Genomic DNA, 22,064 nt, shown 5'->3' on the forward strand with positions numbered 1-22,064 from the left:
GAATCTAGTTATGTACATCGAGGATGAAGTAACATGGACGACGTGCGGCAATAGAGAGAGGCAGGGGTGGCAAGTGGTAAAGATAGAAGAGAAAGATGGCGGTGTGGAATAATGTGACTACACATATACATGTCACAAGAAAACAACTCATATTGATGAATAGTACTTTTACTGAGTGTATCAACATATGGTTTTTGATATGTATATAATAATAATAATAATAATAAACTGGACATTCTTGTATATTTCTTCAACTGTTTTAGTTTACGACTCTTTTCAACAACTGCTTTAACTTTTATTTATTTATTTATTTATATTTTATACTTTTTAAAACTATGTATAACTTTATTCTATTTTAAGACCTATAAACGAACCACTAAAACAATCCTGATAGGATTTTGAAATGAAAATATCCATATTATTCACTAAAAAGCTGGTTATCGGCTTCTTTTATTGTGTTACTTTTTTAAACGACCAACGAATCCTTCAATTAACTACCGGGCTAAATTCACCGCATTTGAATACAATGATTTTGAAATGAAAATACCTCTGCTAAACCACCGTTACTCAGACCAAATGACCACCACCACCGCTCTTCACCGTCGTTCGATATTTCTAGGTATCGACGTCGGCACCGGTAGCGCACGCGCAGGTCTTATCTCTCTCTCTCTCAAACATACAGACGCTTAATTTGAATATAACAGTGTTAGTTTAGGTTTACTGAATGAGTATTTCTGTTATACTCTTCAGTTACGGAAGATAATAATATGTATACATAACTCTAGTATTTGGAGGTCAACTGAGGTAATTAAATTCATGTCAACTTGAAGAATTCTGTTAGAAATTGTGATAGTTACTTATGAATTTTGTAGCTGAGTATGTGAATTGCTGGAGTGATGATGCTGAAAAAATATATAATTGAAATTGTAGGTATGGGTATATTTTGGTGAATAATTGTGTTACATTAGGAAAGATATACATACCTGTAACCTTTGGAAGTCAACTAAGGTGTGTTTGCATTCCAAAATTGATGCGAGTAGTTAAGGATTTTGTAGCTGAGTATGTGAATTAGTGGAGTGATAACTGATGATGCTGAAAATATATGTACATATATATGTCTGTGTATCTATATGTGCGGGTAATGTATGAATAGCTGAAATTGTTGGTATGAGCTTCCTGCGGGTTTAGTTTTGGTGAATATTTTCTACTTTAGTGTTAAATTAGGGAATATATACATGCCTGTAGCTTTGGAAGTCAACTAAGGTGTGTTTGTATTCCAAAAGTGACGTGAATTCTAAGAATTTTTTATGGAAATTCTGATAGTTGGTTGAGAATTTTGTAGTTAAGTGTGGATTGATGGAGTGTTGATTCTGAAAATATACGTACATACATATGTGTGTATCTATATCATTATTGTGTATGTGATGTATGCATCCTACTGAGTTCAGCATGCGTCAAAAGTCAAAACATACTACTGATACACCATTACTTGCTTATAATGTTTCTTGTTTACATTCTAATGCCATTCTATCTTCCTGTAATGGAAAATATGCCCACAATATGAATATGCAGCATGAAAGAAAATAAACAAAAAGAATAAAACATCTTATTTGCAGGATTAGAAACATTGACAGATGGTATTAAGTTATCCTTTATACCACATTAAAAGTTAGAACTGTTTGGAAGATTACCCAAATATATTGTTTGCTATCCAGCATCCGCTAACAAGTGAATTTTAAGTCTAATACTCCGTATAAACATTTGCTTATCCACTAGTATCTACATTTCCCCTTAATAAGGCAAAACGTACTATGAACCAAAATTTTAGTTATTAATCTGATTTTTTGCTGATTTGAAGAATTTTAAATTAGGATTTAAAACTCACCAAAAAGGGAGTATTTTATACTTTTATTTCTAGCAAACACAAGTAAGCACTATAACATTGTTACGTATTGCAGGCCTTTTTGATGAGGCTGGAAAACTTCTATGCTCTGCAAGCAGCCCGATACAAATTTGGAAAGAAGGTGACTGTGTCGAGGTGATACATAATAGTTTCTTTGGTAGGAATTTAGGCCATGAAAATATCATGCTTGTATGTTTAATAAATAATATATTCAGAGCTATAATGCTAGAAATAATATTACTTCATCACAAGACGCTTTAATAATTGGACACTGGCCTAATTGTTGTCTCAAAGTGCCTTGTTTATTTAATGTGGATTACTTCTGCTTTACGTGCACTGCGTAAATTAGTTTAACATTGTTAATAAACTTGTTGAAAATGTCACGTTTATTTATTTTGTTTTTGAATATTTTGTAATGCCAGCAATCTTCAACTGATATCTGGCTGGCGATCTGCACTGCTGTTAAAAGAGCTTTATCTCTTTCTGATGTTGCGGGTGAAGAATTAACCGGCATTGGTTTTGCAGCTACTTGTTCTCTTGGTTAGTTTACACTTTATACTAATTCTGTTAGCTGTGAAGTTAGTTATTACTGGTCGCAAGTTCAACCTATTCAGTAATGTATGGTTCACGATAAGTTTTATCTCTAATGTCTCGAACGTGAACCATAGTATCATACATAACTGAATATCTCTAATGTCGCAATTTCAACCTATTCAGTTATGTATGGTTCACTTTTTGGGCACAAAGTACGGTGGGTCAGTCTGACCGACCCGACCTATTTCAACAATTTAACCTGTCCAAATGTACTTGTTTGGCCCGTCAGCCAACTCGTGGTATACTGTTTAGCGAGCAAGGAACTGTTGGAGGAACTGAATTGGGTCAGGGGCATAATAGTCTTTTGCTGTCTTGTTTAGTCTTTCATGCAAAAGGTGTGTCGGGTCAATCTGAGTATCTGACACAACCCATTTATACTTATCCAAATATTTACCTGTTTTGATCTGTTACTTAACCTGCTCATCATGCCACATTTACCATTTATTTCATTATTTAATCTTTAATCTAATGCTCAGTTTGATTCTTTTTGTAGTTGCTGTGGATTCTGAAGGTCAACCTGTTTCAGTATCTTGGAGTGGTGATACTAGAAGAAATGTAATAGTATGGATGGATCATAGAGCAGTAAAGCAAGCTGAAAGAATAAATTCATTTAATTCACCTGTTTTACAATATTGTGGTGGTTCAATATCTCCTGAAATGCAGCCACCTAAGGTATTAAGTAGCTAAATATGATTTTACATTTCACATTTTAAATCAGATTTAAAGAAATATATGCTTCAGTATGCTTCCTCCTTTAGGACAGAGGTAAGGTTTGCCTACATATCACCCTTCCCAGACCCTACTAATGGCGTTGCTGTTTGTGGGAATTATGACTGGGTATGTTTGTTGGTTGTTTAAACCTAATTGTAAGTATGTGTAATTTTTTTAATATGTAACATTTAAAATCATGTAGTTTCTCTTCTTTTATTTAAGAAAGCAAACAATTTACTCTAAGGACGCATGAGGGTTTTATGGGCGAGGGCTTTTGTGTTTATCTACTAACGCAGGGTTTTGGCGCCTATAGCAGCAACATCTAAAATGGTATAACACCATTGTTGTATGAGCAGTGTGTTACACTATTTTTTTCAAAAATAATATCAAATAGCATACATGTGTGACATATTAAAGAGAAAAAAATTTGTCCGATTGGTATAGGTTTTTTTTTCTTTTCAAAAATAGTGAAGTATATAAAGATTATTTGAATTTTAAAAAAATGGTGGAACTAGTGGTTTTAATGAAAAGTCAACACAAGGGGCAAATCTCTCTTTTACCTTTTTAGCCTTAACACATTCCAATTAATTGTAGAACTATCATCGATTTAATCTTAGCTATTTAACTGATCTGATCAAAGGGCCCAGATTGTTTTTCTACTTTTTTAGGTTAACATTGTTTTGTATTTGATTATGACCCACTAGATGCTTAAGCATTTTAGTATTTCTATCTATATAAGGGATTAAGAGATAAAATAACCAAAAAGAACATTTTTGTATGAAAGGGAGAAATGTGTTCTGAAAATGAAGTAAAAGTCTCTTTAAGACGTGATTTAGGTTAAAATGAGGGGTAAATTGGTAATTTGATTTCTATAGTTTGTTTTATTGAATTAGTTATGAAATTGGCTATGAAAAACTGATTATTTAACACTTATTAATGCTATTATAGCTTTTGTGGGTGAAAGAGAATCTACAAGAATCTTGGTCAATGGCTTGGAGGTGGATGGACTTGAGTGATTGGTTGTCATACAAGTAAACTATACATCTTTCTTTTCTTCAAAATTCCAAAAATACCTTTGATATTCTCACTTAGACTTTATATGTTAAGTGTTCTCTTTTTATGTTTTTTATAGAGCAACAGGAGATGATACACGCAGTATGTGCACAACGGTTTGCAAATGGACATATTTAGGTCATGCACACATGCAACATGTTGATGAAAACAGCTCTCGGGACATGGAAGCGTGTGGATGGGATGATGACTTTTGGGAAGAGATCGGTCTACGTGACCTTGTTGATGGACATCATGCTAAAATAGGTATTTTAACGAACACGAATGGACTCATGGAGCATGTTCGTGTTTGTTCGTTTAGCTTTAATCCAACAAACGATTCGACATGAACAACTAAACGAATGAGGCTTTCTTGTTCATGTTCGTTTATGTTTGTTCTTCAATAAATGGTTCACAAACATAACGAACGAACATAACTAAACATAGATACAAACTTAACTGAGCTAAAACTGATTGAAACTAAGTGTGAAAAGCAATGTGTTGGTCCTAAAAAGTTACTAAAAATAGATTAAATTTAAATTGACCTAAAATTCTTAAATGAATATAGTAACGAACTTACACAAACGTAAACTAATGAACATAAATGAACGCAAACGAACGAACATAAACGGATTTGTATGAATTAATCGACCATTCACGAAGATACGGGCATATATGAACGAATGAGACATGTGCTCATGTTTCTTCGTGAAACTTAATGAACAAAATAGTTTGTTCATGTTTGTTCGTTTATAAACGAACTTCCCGTGGAACAACTCACTGAATTTTCAGTTCGTTTTCAGGTCTAGTCATATTCAGAGTACTTTAAATGAATATATTTACAAACGTAAACGAACAAACTTAAAAAAAATGTAAACTAATGAACATAAATGAATGTAAACCAAGGATATAAATGTGCGTTCATGTACTTGAATGAACAAACAAGAAACATGTTCATGCTCTGATGTTTGTTCATCATTTAACTAAATGAACAAAAGTTTTTGTTCATGTTTGTTTGTTTATTAAATAAACGAACTTCCCATCGGACAGTTCACAAACAGTTTACTGAACTTTCAGTTCGTTTACACGCCTAATAACTATGTTTTTGTTGCTTATGTTTAGATTTGATATACTTAAGAAACTTATATTAATCAGTCATGTTATATAGTTTCTACAAGGGGGTGTTTGTATATAATCTGAAAGTGATTATTTGATATTTAAAATCTAAGATTTAAACTCATTTTTTTCTTTTTAAATGACAGGAAGAAGTGTAGCTTTTCCCGGTCATGCTCTGGGCAGTGGTCTAACATCTGAAGCTGCGAAGGCAAGAAATTTTTAATGGAGAATTCACATTGATTTCAACTGCCGTTCTATTGAGGTTCATTAATTAATAAATTAATTAATTAAGCCAACAAATCTTTTAAATTAGGGGAATATGGAACATTTTTGTTTACACTTTTAAGGACTTTCAACGATGTTCTAGATTCTTTCCACTCTTATGATATGGCTACAATATTACAAATAATAGAGAATGGAAATATAAGTGGGTATGGGTTGGGTAACGGGTCAAAACTGGTACTTTTGGGTATGGGTTTGAAACGAGTCGGGTTGGGTTGGCGCTGATAACTTTTTCTTCATGATTATTAATATTGTTGTGTATACAACCAGTGTGTCAAATATATTAGTTATTTTTATCATAATTTTATATATAATAAAAATTATTACAAAAATGTGTATTTAATACATTAAATAAAAAATATATAAACGTGTATACACCAGTAGGCTCATTTACGCTCGCAAGCTTGCCCGAGCTCAAAAGGGAAACTCAACAAGCTTCTTTCAAGGCTCGCGCTCGTTTATTAAACAAGATTATTTTTTGGCTTGGGCTCGAGCGTGAGCTCGTTTAAACTTCGCTTGCTTCGATCTTTTAACGAGCTGATCTCGAGTAGCTCATGAGCTGGCTTGGCTTGTTTACACCCCTGCTCGACATCCCATTTGACTTGTTTAGATTGTTGGGCCGTGCGGTGTTATGTTCGGTCAAAACCCCACACAAATTAATATCATTTCATGTGTGGGTCAGGGCTATCTTTTCTCGTACTTGGGTTGACCTGCACCCGCCAACCGAAATTAGAACCCAAATTGTCAACCCCATCAAAAAACCATTTTGGGCTTCATTTGACCTACTTGACCCCTCTCAAAAGGGTCAAAATTGCCACCTGTATAAACTATGCTCAGTAGTAGATATTTTTTTCCTTTTTTTTCCAGGAATTGGGTCTTGTAACTGGGACTCCAGTAGGAACATCACTTATTGATGCTCATGCTGGCGGCGTTGGAGTGATGGAAAGCGTGCCTGAATCTGAAACTAATGGTTACACTTATTCATTTATCCCGTTTCCTGTAAATGCTTTATGTTTATTAAAATATTCTTGTTTTTTTATTATAATATGTTTTTTCAGAATCTGATGATGATGATGCTATATGCCGGCGTATGGTGTCGGTATGTGGAACTTCCACTTGTCATATGGCGGTTTCAAGGAGCAAATTGTTTATCCCAGGTGTCTGGGGACCATTTTGGTCTGGTATTTACACTTTTCATCCTTGTAACATTAGAAGTAACTGAGTAATATACATTTTAATTTTGAATTGACTAGGTGATATACTGATATATATTTTAATTTAGTTCTTTTTATTATGTTTAGCTATGGTTCCTGAGCTTTGGTTAAATGAAGGGGGTCAGAGTGCGACTGGTGCTCTTTTGGATTATATAATTGATAATCATGTTGCTTCTTCACATCTTGCAAACCGTGCTGCTTCCCAAAGTAAAAGTTGATTTTTTAATTGAAATTGTGACATTTCAAACAAAAAAGAAACTGTTTTATAGTTGATTCTCTTTTCGTGTTAATCTTTGCAGATATATCCCCTTTTCAAATGTTGAACGATTTACTAACACAAATGATGCGTGACACGGGAACTCCGTTTATTGCTGCTTTAACAGCTGATCTGCATGTTCTTCCTGATTTCCATGGTAACAGGTAAATATGGTAGTAAAACATACTACATAAAAAAAATTGTATATATATATATATATATATAGACGAGCCGATCTTGAGCTTAAGAGAGCTGAGCTCATCTCCATTTGCACCTCTACTTTTAGCCCGTTTTATTTTAAGTTAACTTTTTACAAAACATATCTAATATTAGGTATATGGTTTAGGTCTCCGGTTGCAGACCCGAATGCAAAAGGAATGGTGTCTGGTTTAACTCTCGATACAAGTGAAAGACAGTTGGCTCTTCAATACTTTGCCACTTTACAAGGCCTTGCATATGGGACACGTCATATCATTGAACATTGCAATGGGCATGGACACAAAGTAAGTGTGCTTTTTGTGTCTGTACAATGTTTTGATGGTTTTTAACTTTTTATATAAATTAAAACAGTACAAAATTAAAACGTATATGAACAGGTTACTTTCATGGTTTTTATGTATGTAACCTACGTATGTGTATGCTTGAAAAATATGAACCTTGATAAAAAAAAGTGGCTTTTTGTCTGTACAATGTTCACGCAATAGTTTAGTGTCATGTAATAATACTCACCCTATTAATTATTATTATACACACGCTGACACGTATACTGAAACAGACTCAGGTGGTTGTGATTGTTACCTAATATGCTGTCACCAATTCATTTTGCAGATTGATACATTGTTTGCTTCGGGTGGACTTTCAAAAAATTCATTGTTCATTTAAGAGCATGCTGATATCATAGGTCTCTCTCTCTCTCTCTCTATGGACCAGCCTTTACATACTAGTTCATGCATACTAAGTAGAGGGGTGAATTTTGATCCATTTAACCTAAATATAGGTCAATTATGACCCATTTACCTAAAAATGGGTCAATTCATGGTTGTTTTTTAATTTCCAATGAGCTAAATTGGTTGACCAGATCCGAAGTTTCCCAAAGTGCGTGTTAACAAAAACAATTTTCAGTCATTTTTTTTTCCAAAAATTAGATCATTATTTAAGAGTGTAGTTTTATAATTTTATTCATTACATTAATTACTCTATATAAATATTTATATAATTCGAAAGGGAAAGGGACCAAATAGCGTTGATGGGTTGACCTGACTGACTGGTACCTAAAATGAAACCAATTATTTACAAAAATAGTTAAAATATCTTGATAAAATGTGCTCTTAGTTAACCCAATCCATTTTGACCCATACAAAAATAACCATGTTGACTTGTCATCTATAACATTCAAAGGCCAACAAAAGTTTAATACTTATTTTCGACATATGGTGGTGCAGGTTGCCCTATAATTCTTCCTCGTGAAAGTGAGTCGGTTTTATTAGGTGCTGCTATTCTCGGTGCGGTTGCTTCAAAGAAACATCCTACTCTCAGACACGCCATGAAGGCCCTCAATGCACCTGGTCAGGTATGCATCCAAACAAGCTGGCCCGTTTTAGTACAGGCTGGCTGGGCCATTTTAAACCGGATTTGGTCATTTTTATATTTTTGTAATTACAGGTAATACATCCATCAAAAGACCCGAGGGTGAAAAGGTACCATGATGCTAAACACCGCATATTCAGGGACCTTTATGAACAGCAGCTCTCGCATCGATCAATAATGGCTGAAGCGTTGTCTTAAAACTCGAATACCCATCTTTGTTAATGGTTTTCTTGTGCCACTTTGCAAATTGAAAAATGGTTTTACCATGATAGTTTCAATTGTAGTTTCCGATGGTATAACCCAATGTAATTGACACCACGGGTATGTGAAGTTGATTGTGTTTTTTCTTCTACTCGGCCGAACACAATGGACGGACGGGCTAAGAGAGCTCATCTTGTTTAGCTCAAGCTTGGCTCACGTGTAAATTTTTACGCTCGGGGCCAGTTTGCTTATTATTCTTAGCTGGGGTTTGGCTGGAGCTTAGCCCCCGAGTCTTGTGGTTGACAGTTGTGTAGAGTTAGATGTATGATTAGAGGGTGCCATTGATCCCGTGTTCAAATGAGGCAAGCCCCACTTGTCACCAAAATGAAATAGGGGGTTTCAGGTTGGGTTAAGATGTTTTCTCATCTATGGTTTCCTCTTGATGGTGGTGGTCTCCTGTACTTGTGGAATGAAGATGAGCGGGTGGGTCAGTTACCCGTGAGTAATTCAAAGTAGCAACCTAGGTTGAACTTTTAACATGACCGTTTTTTTTTTGTTTTTTTTTTTTATAAAAGTAAACATTTTCCTAACTCAAATATTATTTGTTTGTAAATTACTAAGCTGTCAACTCTATTACTTTATTGAAATATTTTTATTATTTAACTTATTTTATGAATTAAATACTTTTCCAAAACCAAATATAAACATACCCCCTTGAATAAAATTAGCCTTTTTTTGGAACGGCAGTATTATAAAATTAGATAGATAGACACGAGTTTGGTGGGTCTTACGGGACAAGTAGTTGAGTATTTAGTCATTAAATGGCACAATTATTTATAACTTGGGTCCAATTTCATGACGGATTGTTATATTCAAACATCATGCCCTGATGTGTTAACAACTCTATATGGCTCTCACATGAGTCTATACGGGCCATATAGCCCATATACGAGCCGTATAGACTTCAAACACTTGACACTCTTCGGCACAAAATGACAAAATTTTGCACCTATATGGCTCGTATAACCCCCATGTGAGCCGTAAAGGCGCGCCTGGTGTCCAAATAACCTATGTGGTGGGGAAATAACTTATGCCTTTCATGACCAAGCCATTTTCACCAAACTCTCAATTGTAATGAATATGAATCACAATCATGGTATCTGATTTTGTTGCGTAAATTGGCTTTTATCATTATCGAATAACATATTTATCTCGAGAACTAATTTAATGAGCAGGTTAATTTAGGACACATTGAATGTGCCCAATACGTGTATGATAAATCTAAATATAAAGACCCAATGTGAATCAGCATTAGCAATCAACCTATAATTCTTTGGGGAGAGAAAGGTTCTAGAATTGGATCTTTAAGGTCGGCTAACGGCCTGACTCTTATCATTAACCAAATGTTGGTGGAGACTAAAGAATGAAAAGTCGGGTCTTTGGAATAAGGTAGCATCTTTAATTCAACATAACTCGAGAAAATAAAACCCAATCCCCCTCATGTATCAGGTAGGTGAAAAAAATATTTCAAGTATTGAATAAGAGTTATTTTAATCGTTCATTCGTATTCGTGATTATCTAAAGTGGAGGTGGGAAGAGGGAGAGATTTCATTTTGGCGTGACCAATGGGCGGATCATAGGTCGTTTTTTAGCTGTCTATGTCTTTATTAGATTTAGGATCTTCAAAAATCATGCAAGATGATTGACATATACAATATACATGGCAATTATGTAACTTGGTATTAGAATTAGAAGAGAGAATCGCAATAGGCTTTGAAAACCAAGGAATTACATAAGACTGCACAACCTTCTTGTCTAATGTGACAATTTCATATAAACTTATCAAAGGTTATGTATGGGAGACGACTCGGGTGAATTCGTGGTACCATCTCTCCAGCTAGATATTGAGTGAGCAACCTTCAATCCAAATTCCAACGTTGTAAGCTTTGTCAAAATGGGGTGTAAAAACCATAAGAACCAATGTATCACCTCAGCTAGATATTGAGTTGAGTAACCTTTTTAGTTAAAATAATAGTCAATTTCAGTTAATCATGAAACAAATTTTGGTACTTTATGAAATAAAATATTCCGTTGATCTTTTTTTTTGTTTTTTTTTCACAATAGATCCCACCTACAAATTTGTCGGCATCTATATGAAGTTTGATCGATCAAAATCTATATAAATGAAACAAAAACTAGTCATTGAGTCATAGTAACTTTAGTTCATGAATCCATATGTAATATTGAGTAATAGAGTGAATGGCTGCCAGGTACATAATCTCATCCCCCACTTGTTCTTCTAATTTTTTTTATTTTTTTTTTTTGGATTCCAACAGCTAATATTTATATATAATTTACTAATTTACTTACAAACTTTTAATTTAATAATTAAAATCAATTATCTTTTCACTAAAGAATTTTAAAGTAAATTCATGAAACATAAATAAGTATCATAAATATTCATTAGTTATACGCATGCTCTCAAAACTTCACATACTATATTCAATAATATGTTAGTTATGAAATAAGTTAATCATAAATTTCGAACTAAATCTTTGATGTCAGTTTTGAAGGAAATCGTTGTTTTCATAAGTTATGTCATGTTTATGTTCAAATTTCACATATGAAGGAACTTTAACAGTTTAACGTATAAAAAATTGTTGATAGACTTTAATATTTAATAAGGAAAAACTAAAAGTATGTTAGTTTTTTTTTAAAATAAATTAAATATATTTAACTAGTTGTATTTAGAATGACAACTTTCTTTTTTTTGTGTTTATGCCACCACACTCTCTAACTTGGAGAGTCTCGTTGCCTCACCCTGGCTAGACTATGTTATTCTTACCAGACTCATGCTAGCTTCAGAGTTTGGTTTGGGTGTTTCTTGGGAAACCATACCGCCGACTGCCATTTAACAGTCGTGCCGCTAGAGGAGCAGAACTCTCTCTAACGTAACACACGATGAGAAAAATCCGATGGGCTCTGACTTGTTTAACTTACTGACAGCTGTATTTCTAAAGCTCAGCTCAAGCTTGGCTCGTTTATTAGTTATTAATTCATTTAATTTATATATATATATATATATATATCTATAATTATTTTTGTTTTTTTATATATTTTTAATTTTTATTTATCATAATTGAATATATAATAATAGTGATGATTGAATAAATATATGTAAAGACTAGCCTCGTTTAGGCTTGCAAGCCAGCTTGAGCTCAATAAGTGAAACTTGGATTCGGGCTCAGACTCATTTATTAAATAAGCTTATTTAGAGGCTCGGCTCGGTCAAGCTTTTTGCGAGCTGATCTCGAGTAGTTCGTGAGCGGCTTGGCTCGTTTACACACCTAGATCAGACAGGCCTGTTAAACGCTTAATTTGAAGTTTTGAACTAACTTAAATTAGAGATCGCCTGAATGAGTATATCGTATATGATTTGTATAATTAAATTATAGTTGCCGTTTTGTTTGCACCTACCATATTTGATCTTGTTTAACTTTGCAGCTAGTAATGAAGGTGAAAGAGAAGCTTGAGAAAGATTATTACAGTCTCCCTACGGGTAAAAACGGAAAAGATGATGAAGAATTGATTCTTTGGTTTTTGAAGGACCGAAAGTTTTCAGTAGATGACGCCATTGCAAAATTGACCAAAACAATTGTGGGTAAATCTTCATTTTCTTAATAGCATGCTGATGAGATGTTTGATCCATTAAACATAATATATGTTTGTTTAATCCTTTGTTTTATTTTGATATTATATCTTCATTATATATTTAGAAATGGCGACGGTGTCAGAAATAACAGAAGAGTCATTAAAAAGAGTAGCTGCAACAGGGAAATCTTATATACATGATTCGCTTGATGTTAATGGGAGACCAGTATTGATAGTAGTTCCATCAAAACATATTCCAGATGTAAAGTTAATAATTTGTAGAGATAAATGTGATTTTGTTAATATAAAGTCTTAATCAGTGTTAATTGTGTCTTATTTTACATAATATGATATCGTACAGGAGTTTGACCGCTCAGAGGACGAGAGGTTATGTGTGTTCATGCTAGAGAAGGCACTAAGTAGACTCCCGGATGGGAAAGAAGAGATACTTGGAATATTTGATCTTCGCGGGTTTGGTTTAAAGAATTCGGATCTTAAATTCTTGACATTTTTGGTAAGTCATAAATTTCCGGGCTTGGTTCAGTTTTAGATAGGTTCGCTTTGTATACGAGCCGAGCACGAGCAAAGGAAAGCTCGATTGTTTTTTCTTAACACCGGCTATAGTTACATTTGTATAATTTGCTCTATATTATTTAGTTATTTTTTTATCATAATTTCCTCTCAGACTAACCTTTTTATTAGAAATAAGGGGATATTGGAAGCTGATGAATGTTTTTGTTGAATATTTGCAGTTTGACGTGTTATATTATTATTACCCGAGACGGCTGGGACAAGTATTATTTGTTGAAGCTCCTTTTGTATTTCAGCCAATTTGGCAGCTTGCAAAGCCCTTAGTAAAGCATTATGCTTCTCTGATATAATCGTCTTTCCATACAATTTAGTAAATAGTAAATGGGTAGGTCAGGCAACGGGTCAAACCTGTAATTTTTAAATTGGTCAGGTCCGGTTGACCAGGTACAGATTTATCCAAAATAATATAATTTTCTTGAAAAATAATGGTTTGGGAGGTTTATGCTTCCTTCTAAGTTTTTTTTTATACTGTTTGACCCGTTAGAGATATATTTTAAACGTAACTTAAATCAACACATTGTAAGTTAGTGGGTCATGTTTGCTTCTAAAGGTACGGTTTTGCTCGGCGGATGATGTGAGGAAGGAGTATTTTACAGAATCGACACTTCCAGCAAGCTTTAGGCGTTGACAGCATATTCCATTTTCTTCATTTATACAAAAAATCATTCCAGGTATTTATGCTATTTCTTAGTCTATTATCTAATGAGATATAAATTATAATCAAGTTATAAACGGGTTAAAACATGCCATACACAGGTTGATGAGTTTTAATAAATGGGTTCAACAGGTCGTAAACGGGTTATTGGTTGACCTTATCAACTTTAAAGAAAATCTTTTATTCAAATTTTTGATGGGTCGATCCGTTCAATTAAATGGTTAATCAGCGTCTAGTTAGACGGGTTAAAAGCCAACATAATTCGTTTACTGAACTGATTTACAGATGATAGCCATGAAAAAACGTGTTAGAAAGTATTAATACTCTTATCTTTGTAGGGTGTATTGGTGGAAGCTGAGCTGATGTGGAGCTTGAGCTAGCTAGAGGCTTGGTTGGGCTTAGTTTTTATTGGCTTCATCATGGCTTGGCTTGTATAGAGTTGTTTTGTGGGGGTTATTTAAGCAAAGTTAATTGTTTAAAGCTTTCTTTCTTATAAAAATAGTAAATTTAAAATTTTTGATCATGTGGTATCAAAATATATAAATCATTAATATGGTTGTAAAGTTATGTATTATATGTCATTACTCGTAATAATACTGGCGATGAGAACGTGTGAACCATGTGCGCGTAAAAATGATGGGCCCACTATATATAATCAGTAATAGACTAATAAGTGTGAAACATATAAAATACTACTGGTTATGCTAAAATTTCAAATAATCAAACATATTCAACCGCATTTAATACATATGTGTGAAGTTGAGGAGTACAAAAAAACCGGTTTGGGTTTAAAACCGGTTTCATCCAAACCGACCCAAACCGCCAGTTTCAGGACCGGTTCCCTTTCAAATCTATCAAACCGGTTTTAAAACCGAACAGGTTTGAGTAAAACCGGTTAAAACCGGTTTTATAAACCGAACCAAACCGGCGTGACCAGGTTGGCCTATTATGCTTCTAAACCGGTTTATAAACCGAACTGGTTTAAGTCAAACCGGTTTTGACTAGTCGTTGACCAAACCGGTTCGGTTTATAAACTGGTTTGGTTTGGGTTTAAAACCGGTTTTGTACACCTCTAGTGTGAAGTAATTAATAGTGTTGAAGGTCCCTTGAAGTCACAAGGCTAAGACCAGTATGAGGAAAGTCGTCATCGCTTGGACATATGACTAGCACAAAAGCAGTGTATTACCCATTATCTCTTGGACATTGATGAGCAAGTACATTACCCATATTTAATTATAGTTATGGTTAAGGGTATGGCTGTAAAATTCCCGCCTAGGCTCCAATTAATACACGATATTAGTTGCTAGTCCGTATCCCATTGATTAGTTGTTGATTGATCAAACTTGGTCAAATGTTTTATACATAAAATTTGGTATTTATTTGTATATTTCAAAAACTACATATAAATTCTAATCCAATTTGCGTTTAGCAAGTTCTACAACACGGCTAGGGATGTACATAAGTCTGCTCATCAGTTTTGGGCTTGAAGCTAACCAAAACTGATATTTCGGTCATTACAAGCCAGTTTTTCAGTTTTACATTTGATGAAATCTTTGGACATAAAATATTTTGAACCAAAACAATGAATTTGAGTCCAAAATTGTTGTTAACCACTTATTAATAAAAAAAATTTGACCATGAAATTTTGCACCAAAAATCCAATAACAAATATTCAAACAAGTTCAACGTAGTATGGTTTTACATATCCATGCGTTATAAAGTTCACTTTAGTTTTGAAGCCATGGGGGGAAACTTGTATTGCGGGCCGGAGTGGCTCCGTTTTTTACAGTCACCTCCGTTTTTTTTGCTTAGTAGTATAAATTTATGCGTTTTCATCCGAAAATTTATATACATAGTGTAAATTTACTCGTTTTCCTCCGAAAATTTTAAACCCATTAACCCTTGTTTATGAAAACCTTTATACATATTGAGTCCGGTCTAACCTGACATAACCGAAACCGACCCGTAAAAAAATGACCGTTAAGTTTACCACATAAACTTATTTCAAACAACATTATACACTTTTGAAGTTTGCAGATGGAAACCAGAACCACCACTCAACTAGCCAATCTGTTACAACTCAGCATCAACAATAAATCACACTCAACCGGAAAACTCATCCACGCTCACATCCTCCGCACCGGCTGCCTCACCGACACCTTCCTATCGAATCGGTTAATCGAATTATACCACAAATGTGGCCATTTAACCACTGCCCACCAACTGTTCGATCAAATGCCTCACAGAAACATTTTCTCTTGGCACGCAATACTAACCGCCCATTGCAAAACCAACAATCTAGACACCGCACACCAGCTGTTCGACCAAATGCCCGAACGAAACGCGGTTTCTTGGAACACTTTGATCAGTGCATTTGTTCATAACAGGTTGTATCACAAAGCATTGAGTATGTTTAATAATATGAATAAAGCAGGTTTCTTGCCCACTAATTTTACGTTAGCGAGTGTGTTCAGCGCGTGTGGCGCGGTGTTGGATTCGGATTACGGGTGCGTGTGTCATGGGTTGGTTAGTAAGATTGGGCTTGAAAGTAATGCTTATGTTGGGAATGCTTTGTTGAGTATGTACGCGAAATGTGGGCGTGTTGAAGATGCGCTTAAGGTGTTTGATGAGTTGCCGGAAGTTAATGAGGTTTCGTTTACGGCGATAATGGGGGCTTTACGGGATAGTGATCGTGTTGACTACGCGTTTGAGTTGTTTCGGTCGATGTGTAGAGGTGGAATACCAGTCGATGCGGTATCGGTTTCGAGTATTCTTGGTGTGTGTGCTAGAAGTGGGATTGGTCAACGGTTTCATGGTCAGCAAATTCATGGGCTTACGGTTAGACTCGGGTTTGAAAGCGATCTTCACTTGAGTAATTCTTTGCTAGATATGTATGCAAAACACGGGGATATGAATAGTGCCGAATTGATATTTGATAATTTGCAAGAGTTTAGTGTTGTTTCTTGGAATGTGATGATTGGCGGGTACGGTCAAACTCACCAAATTCAAAAGGCGATAGAGTTTATGCAAAAGATGCAAAGATTAGGATTTGAACCAGATGAGGTGACCTATATTAATATGCTTACCGCGTGTCTGAAAGCGGGTGATATTGAAACCGCTCATGAAATTTTTAACAAAATGGGTTCGCCAGGGTTGACTTCTTGGAATGCTTTGCTTTCTGGATATACCCAAATTGGAAAACATAAAGAGGCTATTAGGGTTTTTATAAAGATGCAGTTTTGTAATGTTAAAGGTGATGAAACTACTTTTGCGGTTATTGCAAGCTCGTGTGGTTCGTTAGGGCTTTCAGAGGGTGGAAAACAAGTTCATGCGGTTTCGATAAAGAATTATTTTGATGATGATGTTTATGTTGCTAGTGGGCTTATTGGGATGTATTCAAAGTGTAATAAAATAGAGGTTGCAAGATTAGTATTTGAAAGAATTAAAGATCAAGATGATATAGTTTGTTGGAATGCTATGATGGCCGGATTATCGTTTAATAATCTTGATAAAGACACATTCTTTTTGTTCAAAAACATGTTAGAAAACAATATGCTTCCGACCCAGTTCTCGTACGCGACCGTACTAAATTCCTGCTCGAAATTATCGTCTATTTCGCATGGTAAACAAGTTCACGCACGCGCTTTGAAAGATGAAGCTATAAACGATGTTATAGTTGGAAGTGCGGTTATCGATATGTACTGTAAATGTGGAGATGTAAACGAAGCAAGATTGTTTTTTGATGAAATGCTTGTTAAGAACGTTGTTACGTGGAACGAAATGATTCACGGGTATGCACAAAACGGGTTTGGAAATGAAGGCGTGGAACTTTTTGAACAAATCGTTAACGAATCAGGTCAAAAACCGGATGCTATAACATTTATTGCGGTTTTGACTGCGTGTAGTCATTCGGGGTTGATTGATTATGGGATTAACGTGTTTAACTCAATGCAAGAACATGGTGTGGAGCCGGTTTTGGATCATTACACGTGTTTGATTGATTTGTTGGGGCGTGCAGGTCGGTTTGATGAAATCGAGGTTGTTTTGGATAAGATACCGTGTTTAGATGATCCGGTTTTGTGGGAGGTGGTTTTGAGTTGTTGCAGAGTGCATTTGAATGTGGGTTTAGCGAAACGAGCTGCGGATGAGTTGGTACGTTTGGATCCGTTTAATTCTGCACCGTATGTGCTTTTGGCTAATATGTATACTTCTATGGGAAGATGGGATGATGTGCGGAAGATTAGGGAGTTAATGGTTGAGAAACAGGCGGTTAAAGGTACGGGCTATTGTTGGTTTGAAAATAAAGATGAGAGTTAGGTAGAATATGGTCAAAGTTAAGATGCGTAGGACGCTTATATGTAAAATTCATCTGGGTCGAAATTGGTCAAAGTTAGGATGTGTAGGAGGTTTATATGTAAAAGCACATCTGGGTCAAAAATGGTCATTTTTGGTTAAAGTTAGGATGTATAGAGGCTTATATGTTAAAACACATGTGGGTCAAAATGGTCAAACTTGGTCAAAGTTAGGATGTGTAGGAGGAGGCTTATATGTAAGAATACATATGGGTCAAAATTGGTTTAAGTTAGGATGTATAGGAGGGTTATATGTGAAAACAATCAGAAGGGTGACGAAGTTTTGAACCGTTTACTTAAAGAGATGAGAGAGATGAGAGAGATGCAGCTTCTGATTATACTTAAAGCTTTTTTGGTTGTACATAGAGCAACGCCTTTGTATGTGAAGCTCTCGACCTTAAATGTTGGACTTGGTGTTTAAATGCTATAAACACAAGGATACATATTGAATCAATCTTTAATGAATGAAGATACTGTTTGGAAGTTTCACTTTTGTATTTGTGCTTTATCTAGCTGGTTGTGTGGTTCCTTTGCAGTTTTGAAGTTATATGGTATTATTTGTTGGTGATGAATATATGGATGTTGATTATTGAATTACCTTTAAATGTTATTGCTTGAAATTGTGGATAGAAATGAGGATAATGCAATGCAACTATTTAACTTTATTATTAGTGGTGTACAAGTGTTTTTGACTTGTATTAAAGAGTTCAAGTAATGTTGACTGCTTGCAACTACAAACTAGCACAATAGAGTAACCCGGACTGTCAAACCATATGGGTTGTGCGATGGGTCAATGGGTTCGGGTCGACAATTTGCTCCAAGAACTTTGACAAAAATTGTATCCGGATTTGAAGGAGTCTCTTTAAGAAAAAAGTAACAAAATAGGTTCACCAGACTCCAGGAGTGGCGGTGATGGAGGCAGAAGTAGGTGGTGGTGCCGGACTGCCGGTGACATTCAATTGGAGGGAAATTATTAACTTTTTTACTATAAAGATAAACTAGCTCCTCGTTTTGGAAAGAAGGGTAAACTAGCTCCTCGTTTCGTTGGTCCTTTTAAAATTCTTGAACGTGTTGGGAAGGTAGCTTATCGACTCGAACTATCGGAAGAACTTGCCGGTGTTCATCCGACTTTTTATGTATCAAATCTTTAAAAGTGCCTAGCCGAGGGTAATCTTCATATAACTCTCGATGAAGTTCATGTTGATGAGTCTATGATTATGGTTGAACGACCCGTTGAGATTATGGATCGCAATGAGAAGAAAACCAAGCGTAGTCGAATTCGGTTAGTAAAAGTTCGATGGGAATCACGGCGTGGCGCGGAGTTTACTTGGGAACGAGAAGACGCAATGAAAGAGAAGTATCCACATTTGTTTGCATCGTCGTCTTCATCTTACTTTCGGAACGAAATTTCCTAAAGTAGTAGATACTGTGACATTCGTCAATTTCGGGTCCGAATAGTATTCGTTTTGTAAACTTTTATTATGTAAACCGACCCGTTTTATAAACCGACACTTTGGAAATAATCAAAATGATGAATTTTATGTTATGATATTGTATTACACTTGTTGGGTCTTGAAAACATTCAATTTGGTCTTTAAAACGCTTAAAAGTCACTTAAAACGAACTACGGGGACCAAAACTGCCATTTTTGAAAAATCAGGAAATAACCCCTTCGCGGGGCGCGACTGGGTGGTCGCGGGGCGCGAAGACAGGTCTGCAGCTGCACGTTTTTTTGGTTATTTTTATGCATACATGTGACCAAAACACCCCATTTTCATGCAAGACCCTTTATGCTTGACCATTTCAACTTACCCTATATATACACCACCCTTTCCATCCATTAATCTCTGCTACATCTCTCATTTCTCTCTCAAAACATCAAAGATTCAAAGGTTGTTCATAGTTGTTCTTGAGTGTTTGACTTCTAAAAGTCAAACTGAGTTTTATCTTTAATTCTAACTTTTTCATCTAACATTACTAACTCTTGAATATGGTGGTACAACATATATATAATACACACCCCTTGTTTCCTTTATTTGTTGCTTCACCGACTCCGGTTGGCTAAGTTTCGAATGTCATAAGGCAAGGCTTCATGGAGGACTTCGTGTTCTTGATATATATATACACACACATAACTTATTATACATATCACTTATGACTAACTTCTAACCCTTTTAGTTTGTTCATCTTATTTACAAGTTCCATGGTGTGGGTTTGTATAAGACTAACCTCGTTTTTTAACCGAAACTAGTCCAAACCGGAAACCGAACTTTTGTTTACTAGTTTTGTTAAAATAGTTGTTTAAACATGTTTATTGCTAGATTTGAGTTTCAAAAATCATTTTTACAAGTTCTTTGATATTAAGCATATGGAATCCATCTATGAACTCGTTGGGAGATGGAAACCGAACTAAACCGAAACTTTTGCTTAAAAGACTTGTAGTTAACTTTTTAGTTGTAAAATTTAAGTTTTCTTCATTTATAAACCAATATACAAGTTCTATGATATTTGGGCATGTAGAAACCATCTATGAATTATTTGTGAGATGGAGACCGAACCAAACCAAACTATACCAACTTTTACTCGCTTATGACATACAAGTGTGTTTTTAGCTATCAAGAGTTGTATATTTCTTTAAAAATAGTTTACAAACTGATTTTAATTATTTTCTTAAGTACTTGGAATTGTTGGATCCAACTTGATCTCATCACATAGTTTGGACCGACAAAACCGAACACTCGCTTAACGTGCGTTGCTAGTTCTAAACAATAGATCTACATACTTGGTTAAGTATTAGTATATTTTAATGAGTTATCTCATAACAATTAATATGTTGGGAAGTTGACTTTGGGTTTGACCATTTGTCAAGACCCGAACCGACAACCCGAACACTCGTTAAAAACCCGTTTTAGTATCTTTGTCCCAAAGGAACTTGCATTTTAGCATTTTTCCCACCTTATTACTTAACATTGGTTAAGTAAATATTAAGGTTAGATACTTTAACCCGGTTTCGAGCAAACTTACATTTTTAAAGGATTGTTATTATAAATTCTTAAAGAGTTACATTTTAAACCTTGAACTTTAATTGTTTACTTTTTGCAACAATTATTTTACTTAAAGATCTTCAAGACAACCATTCTAAATCCTAGATTTTATTGTCATTTAGGCCTTGCTCGTTAAACTTCATCCATCCGGTTATTTGTCTTTTACCGATCAAGTTTTATACTTGAATGTGAGTAACTTCATACCCCGTTTTCTATCCTTTTGTTTTGGGGTGACATTTCATACTTATTCAAATCAAATGCTTTATACTTGAGTCTTAAACCACAAACATTATTGTATACTTTACTTAAATAAATGCTCGATTTGGTGTTCTATGCTTACATGATTATATGCTTATGTGTGTACCGCTTTTGGAAGGTTGATTCATAAATCTGTGAACTATTTGGTATTCTCTCATAGCACGGTGCCGTTAATGTATTCTTATTAACGACCTCATGAAATCCGAATCTATTTGGTATTCTCTTATAGACGTGCCGCTAATGTATTCTTATTAGCGACCTCATATTATCCAAATTATTGTTATTTATTTGTGGTTTTGTATACAAGATTGTGGCGTTTCTTACTATATACATATTGTTCAAACTTATGAATTGCTCACCAACCTTTGTGTTGACAAACTTTATTTTATGAAATGTTACATGTTTGCATCTAGGTTGATTATGGAGTTCGGTGAAGACAACGTCACAAATACCGTTAGGATATTAGCAAAAATGAACAATATTTGATTTGCTATATTTTGCTATGTTTTGTTGTATTTGACTTATGATTATTTGGTTATGTGACATTTTCGATGTTGTGAAATGAAACGAGTTTGTTAAATATTGTCGCTTTAAATAGT

At 34.8% G+C, this 22,064-nt stretch overlaps 3 protein-coding genes across 3 annotated transcripts; all 3 read left to right on the forward strand.

The window, feature by feature from the left end:
• Window positions 1-548: 548 nt before the first annotated feature.
• Window positions 549-9,060, forward strand: LOC143579961 (uncharacterized). The gene is made up of 15 exons (XM_077063127.1): window positions 549-652; window positions 1,959-2,038; window positions 2,326-2,443; window positions 2,991-3,169; window positions 4,157-4,239; window positions 4,341-4,525; window positions 5,521-5,582; window positions 6,524-6,626; window positions 6,715-6,837; window positions 6,958-7,077; window positions 7,170-7,290; window positions 7,473-7,629; window positions 7,955-8,027; window positions 8,569-8,696; window positions 8,789-9,060. Exons 1-13 carry the CDS (start codon window positions 577-579, stop codon window positions 8,006-8,008), a joined length of 1,461 nt encoding a protein of 486 aa, XP_076919242.1. The 5' UTR covers window positions 549-576; the 3' UTR covers window positions 8,009-8,027; window positions 8,569-8,696; window positions 8,789-9,060.
• A 3,364-nt stretch (window positions 9,061-12,424) lies between these two features.
• On the forward strand, window positions 12,425-13,526 carry LOC143579965 (CRAL-TRIO domain-containing protein C3H8.02-like). The gene is made up of 4 exons (XM_077063130.1): window positions 12,425-12,575; window positions 12,691-12,827; window positions 12,927-13,079; window positions 13,318-13,526. Exons 1-4 carry the CDS (start codon window positions 12,425-12,427, stop codon window positions 13,444-13,446), a joined length of 570 nt encoding a protein of 189 aa, XP_076919245.1. The 3' UTR covers window positions 13,447-13,526.
• Window positions 13,527-15,820: 2,294 nt separating this feature from the next.
• LOC143579963 (pentatricopeptide repeat-containing protein At4g20770-like) lies at window positions 15,821-18,223 on the forward strand. The gene has a single exon (XM_077063129.1). The coding sequence runs from the start codon at window positions 15,849-15,851 to the stop codon at window positions 18,126-18,128; it is 2,280 nt and encodes a 759-aa protein (XP_076919244.1). The 5' UTR covers window positions 15,821-15,848; the 3' UTR covers window positions 18,129-18,223.
• The last annotated feature ends 3,841 nt before the right edge of the window (window positions 18,224-22,064 follow it).

This window comes from Bidens hawaiensis, unplaced genomic scaffold, assembly GCF_021521415.1.
Source record: "Bidens hawaiensis isolate Kalapana, Puna unplaced genomic scaffold, B.hawaiensis_p1.1 tig00030180_1, whole genome shotgun sequence".
Classification (NCBI taxonomy): Eukaryota; Viridiplantae; Streptophyta; class Magnoliopsida; order Asterales; family Asteraceae; genus Bidens; species Bidens hawaiensis.

Coding starts and splice junctions, on each gene's coding strand:
- LOC143579961 (XM_077063127.1), top strand. CDS start 577: ATGACCACCACCACCGCTCTTCACCGTCGTTCGATATTTCTAGGTATC. Junction 7,291..7,472: donor CCTGATTTCCATGGTAACAG/GTAAATATGGTA, acceptor TATATGGTTTAG/GTCTCCGGTTGCAGACCCGA. Junction 7,630..7,954: donor GCAATGGGCATGGACACAAA/GTAAGTGTGCTT, acceptor TTCATTTTGCAG/ATTGATACATTGTTTGCTTC.
- LOC143579965 (XM_077063130.1), top strand. CDS start 12,425: ATGAAGGTGAAAGAGAAGCTTGAGAAAGATTATTACAGTCTCCCTACG. Junction 12,576..12,690: donor ATTGACCAAAACAATTGTGG/GTAAATCTTCAT, acceptor TTATATATTTAG/AAATGGCGACGGTGTCAGAA. Junction 12,828..12,926: donor CATCAAAACATATTCCAGAT/GTAAAGTTAATA, acceptor GATATCGTACAG/GAGTTTGACCGCTCAGAGGA.
- LOC143579963 (XM_077063129.1), top strand. CDS start 15,849: ATGGAAACCAGAACCACCACTCAACTAGCCAATCTGTTACAACTCAGC.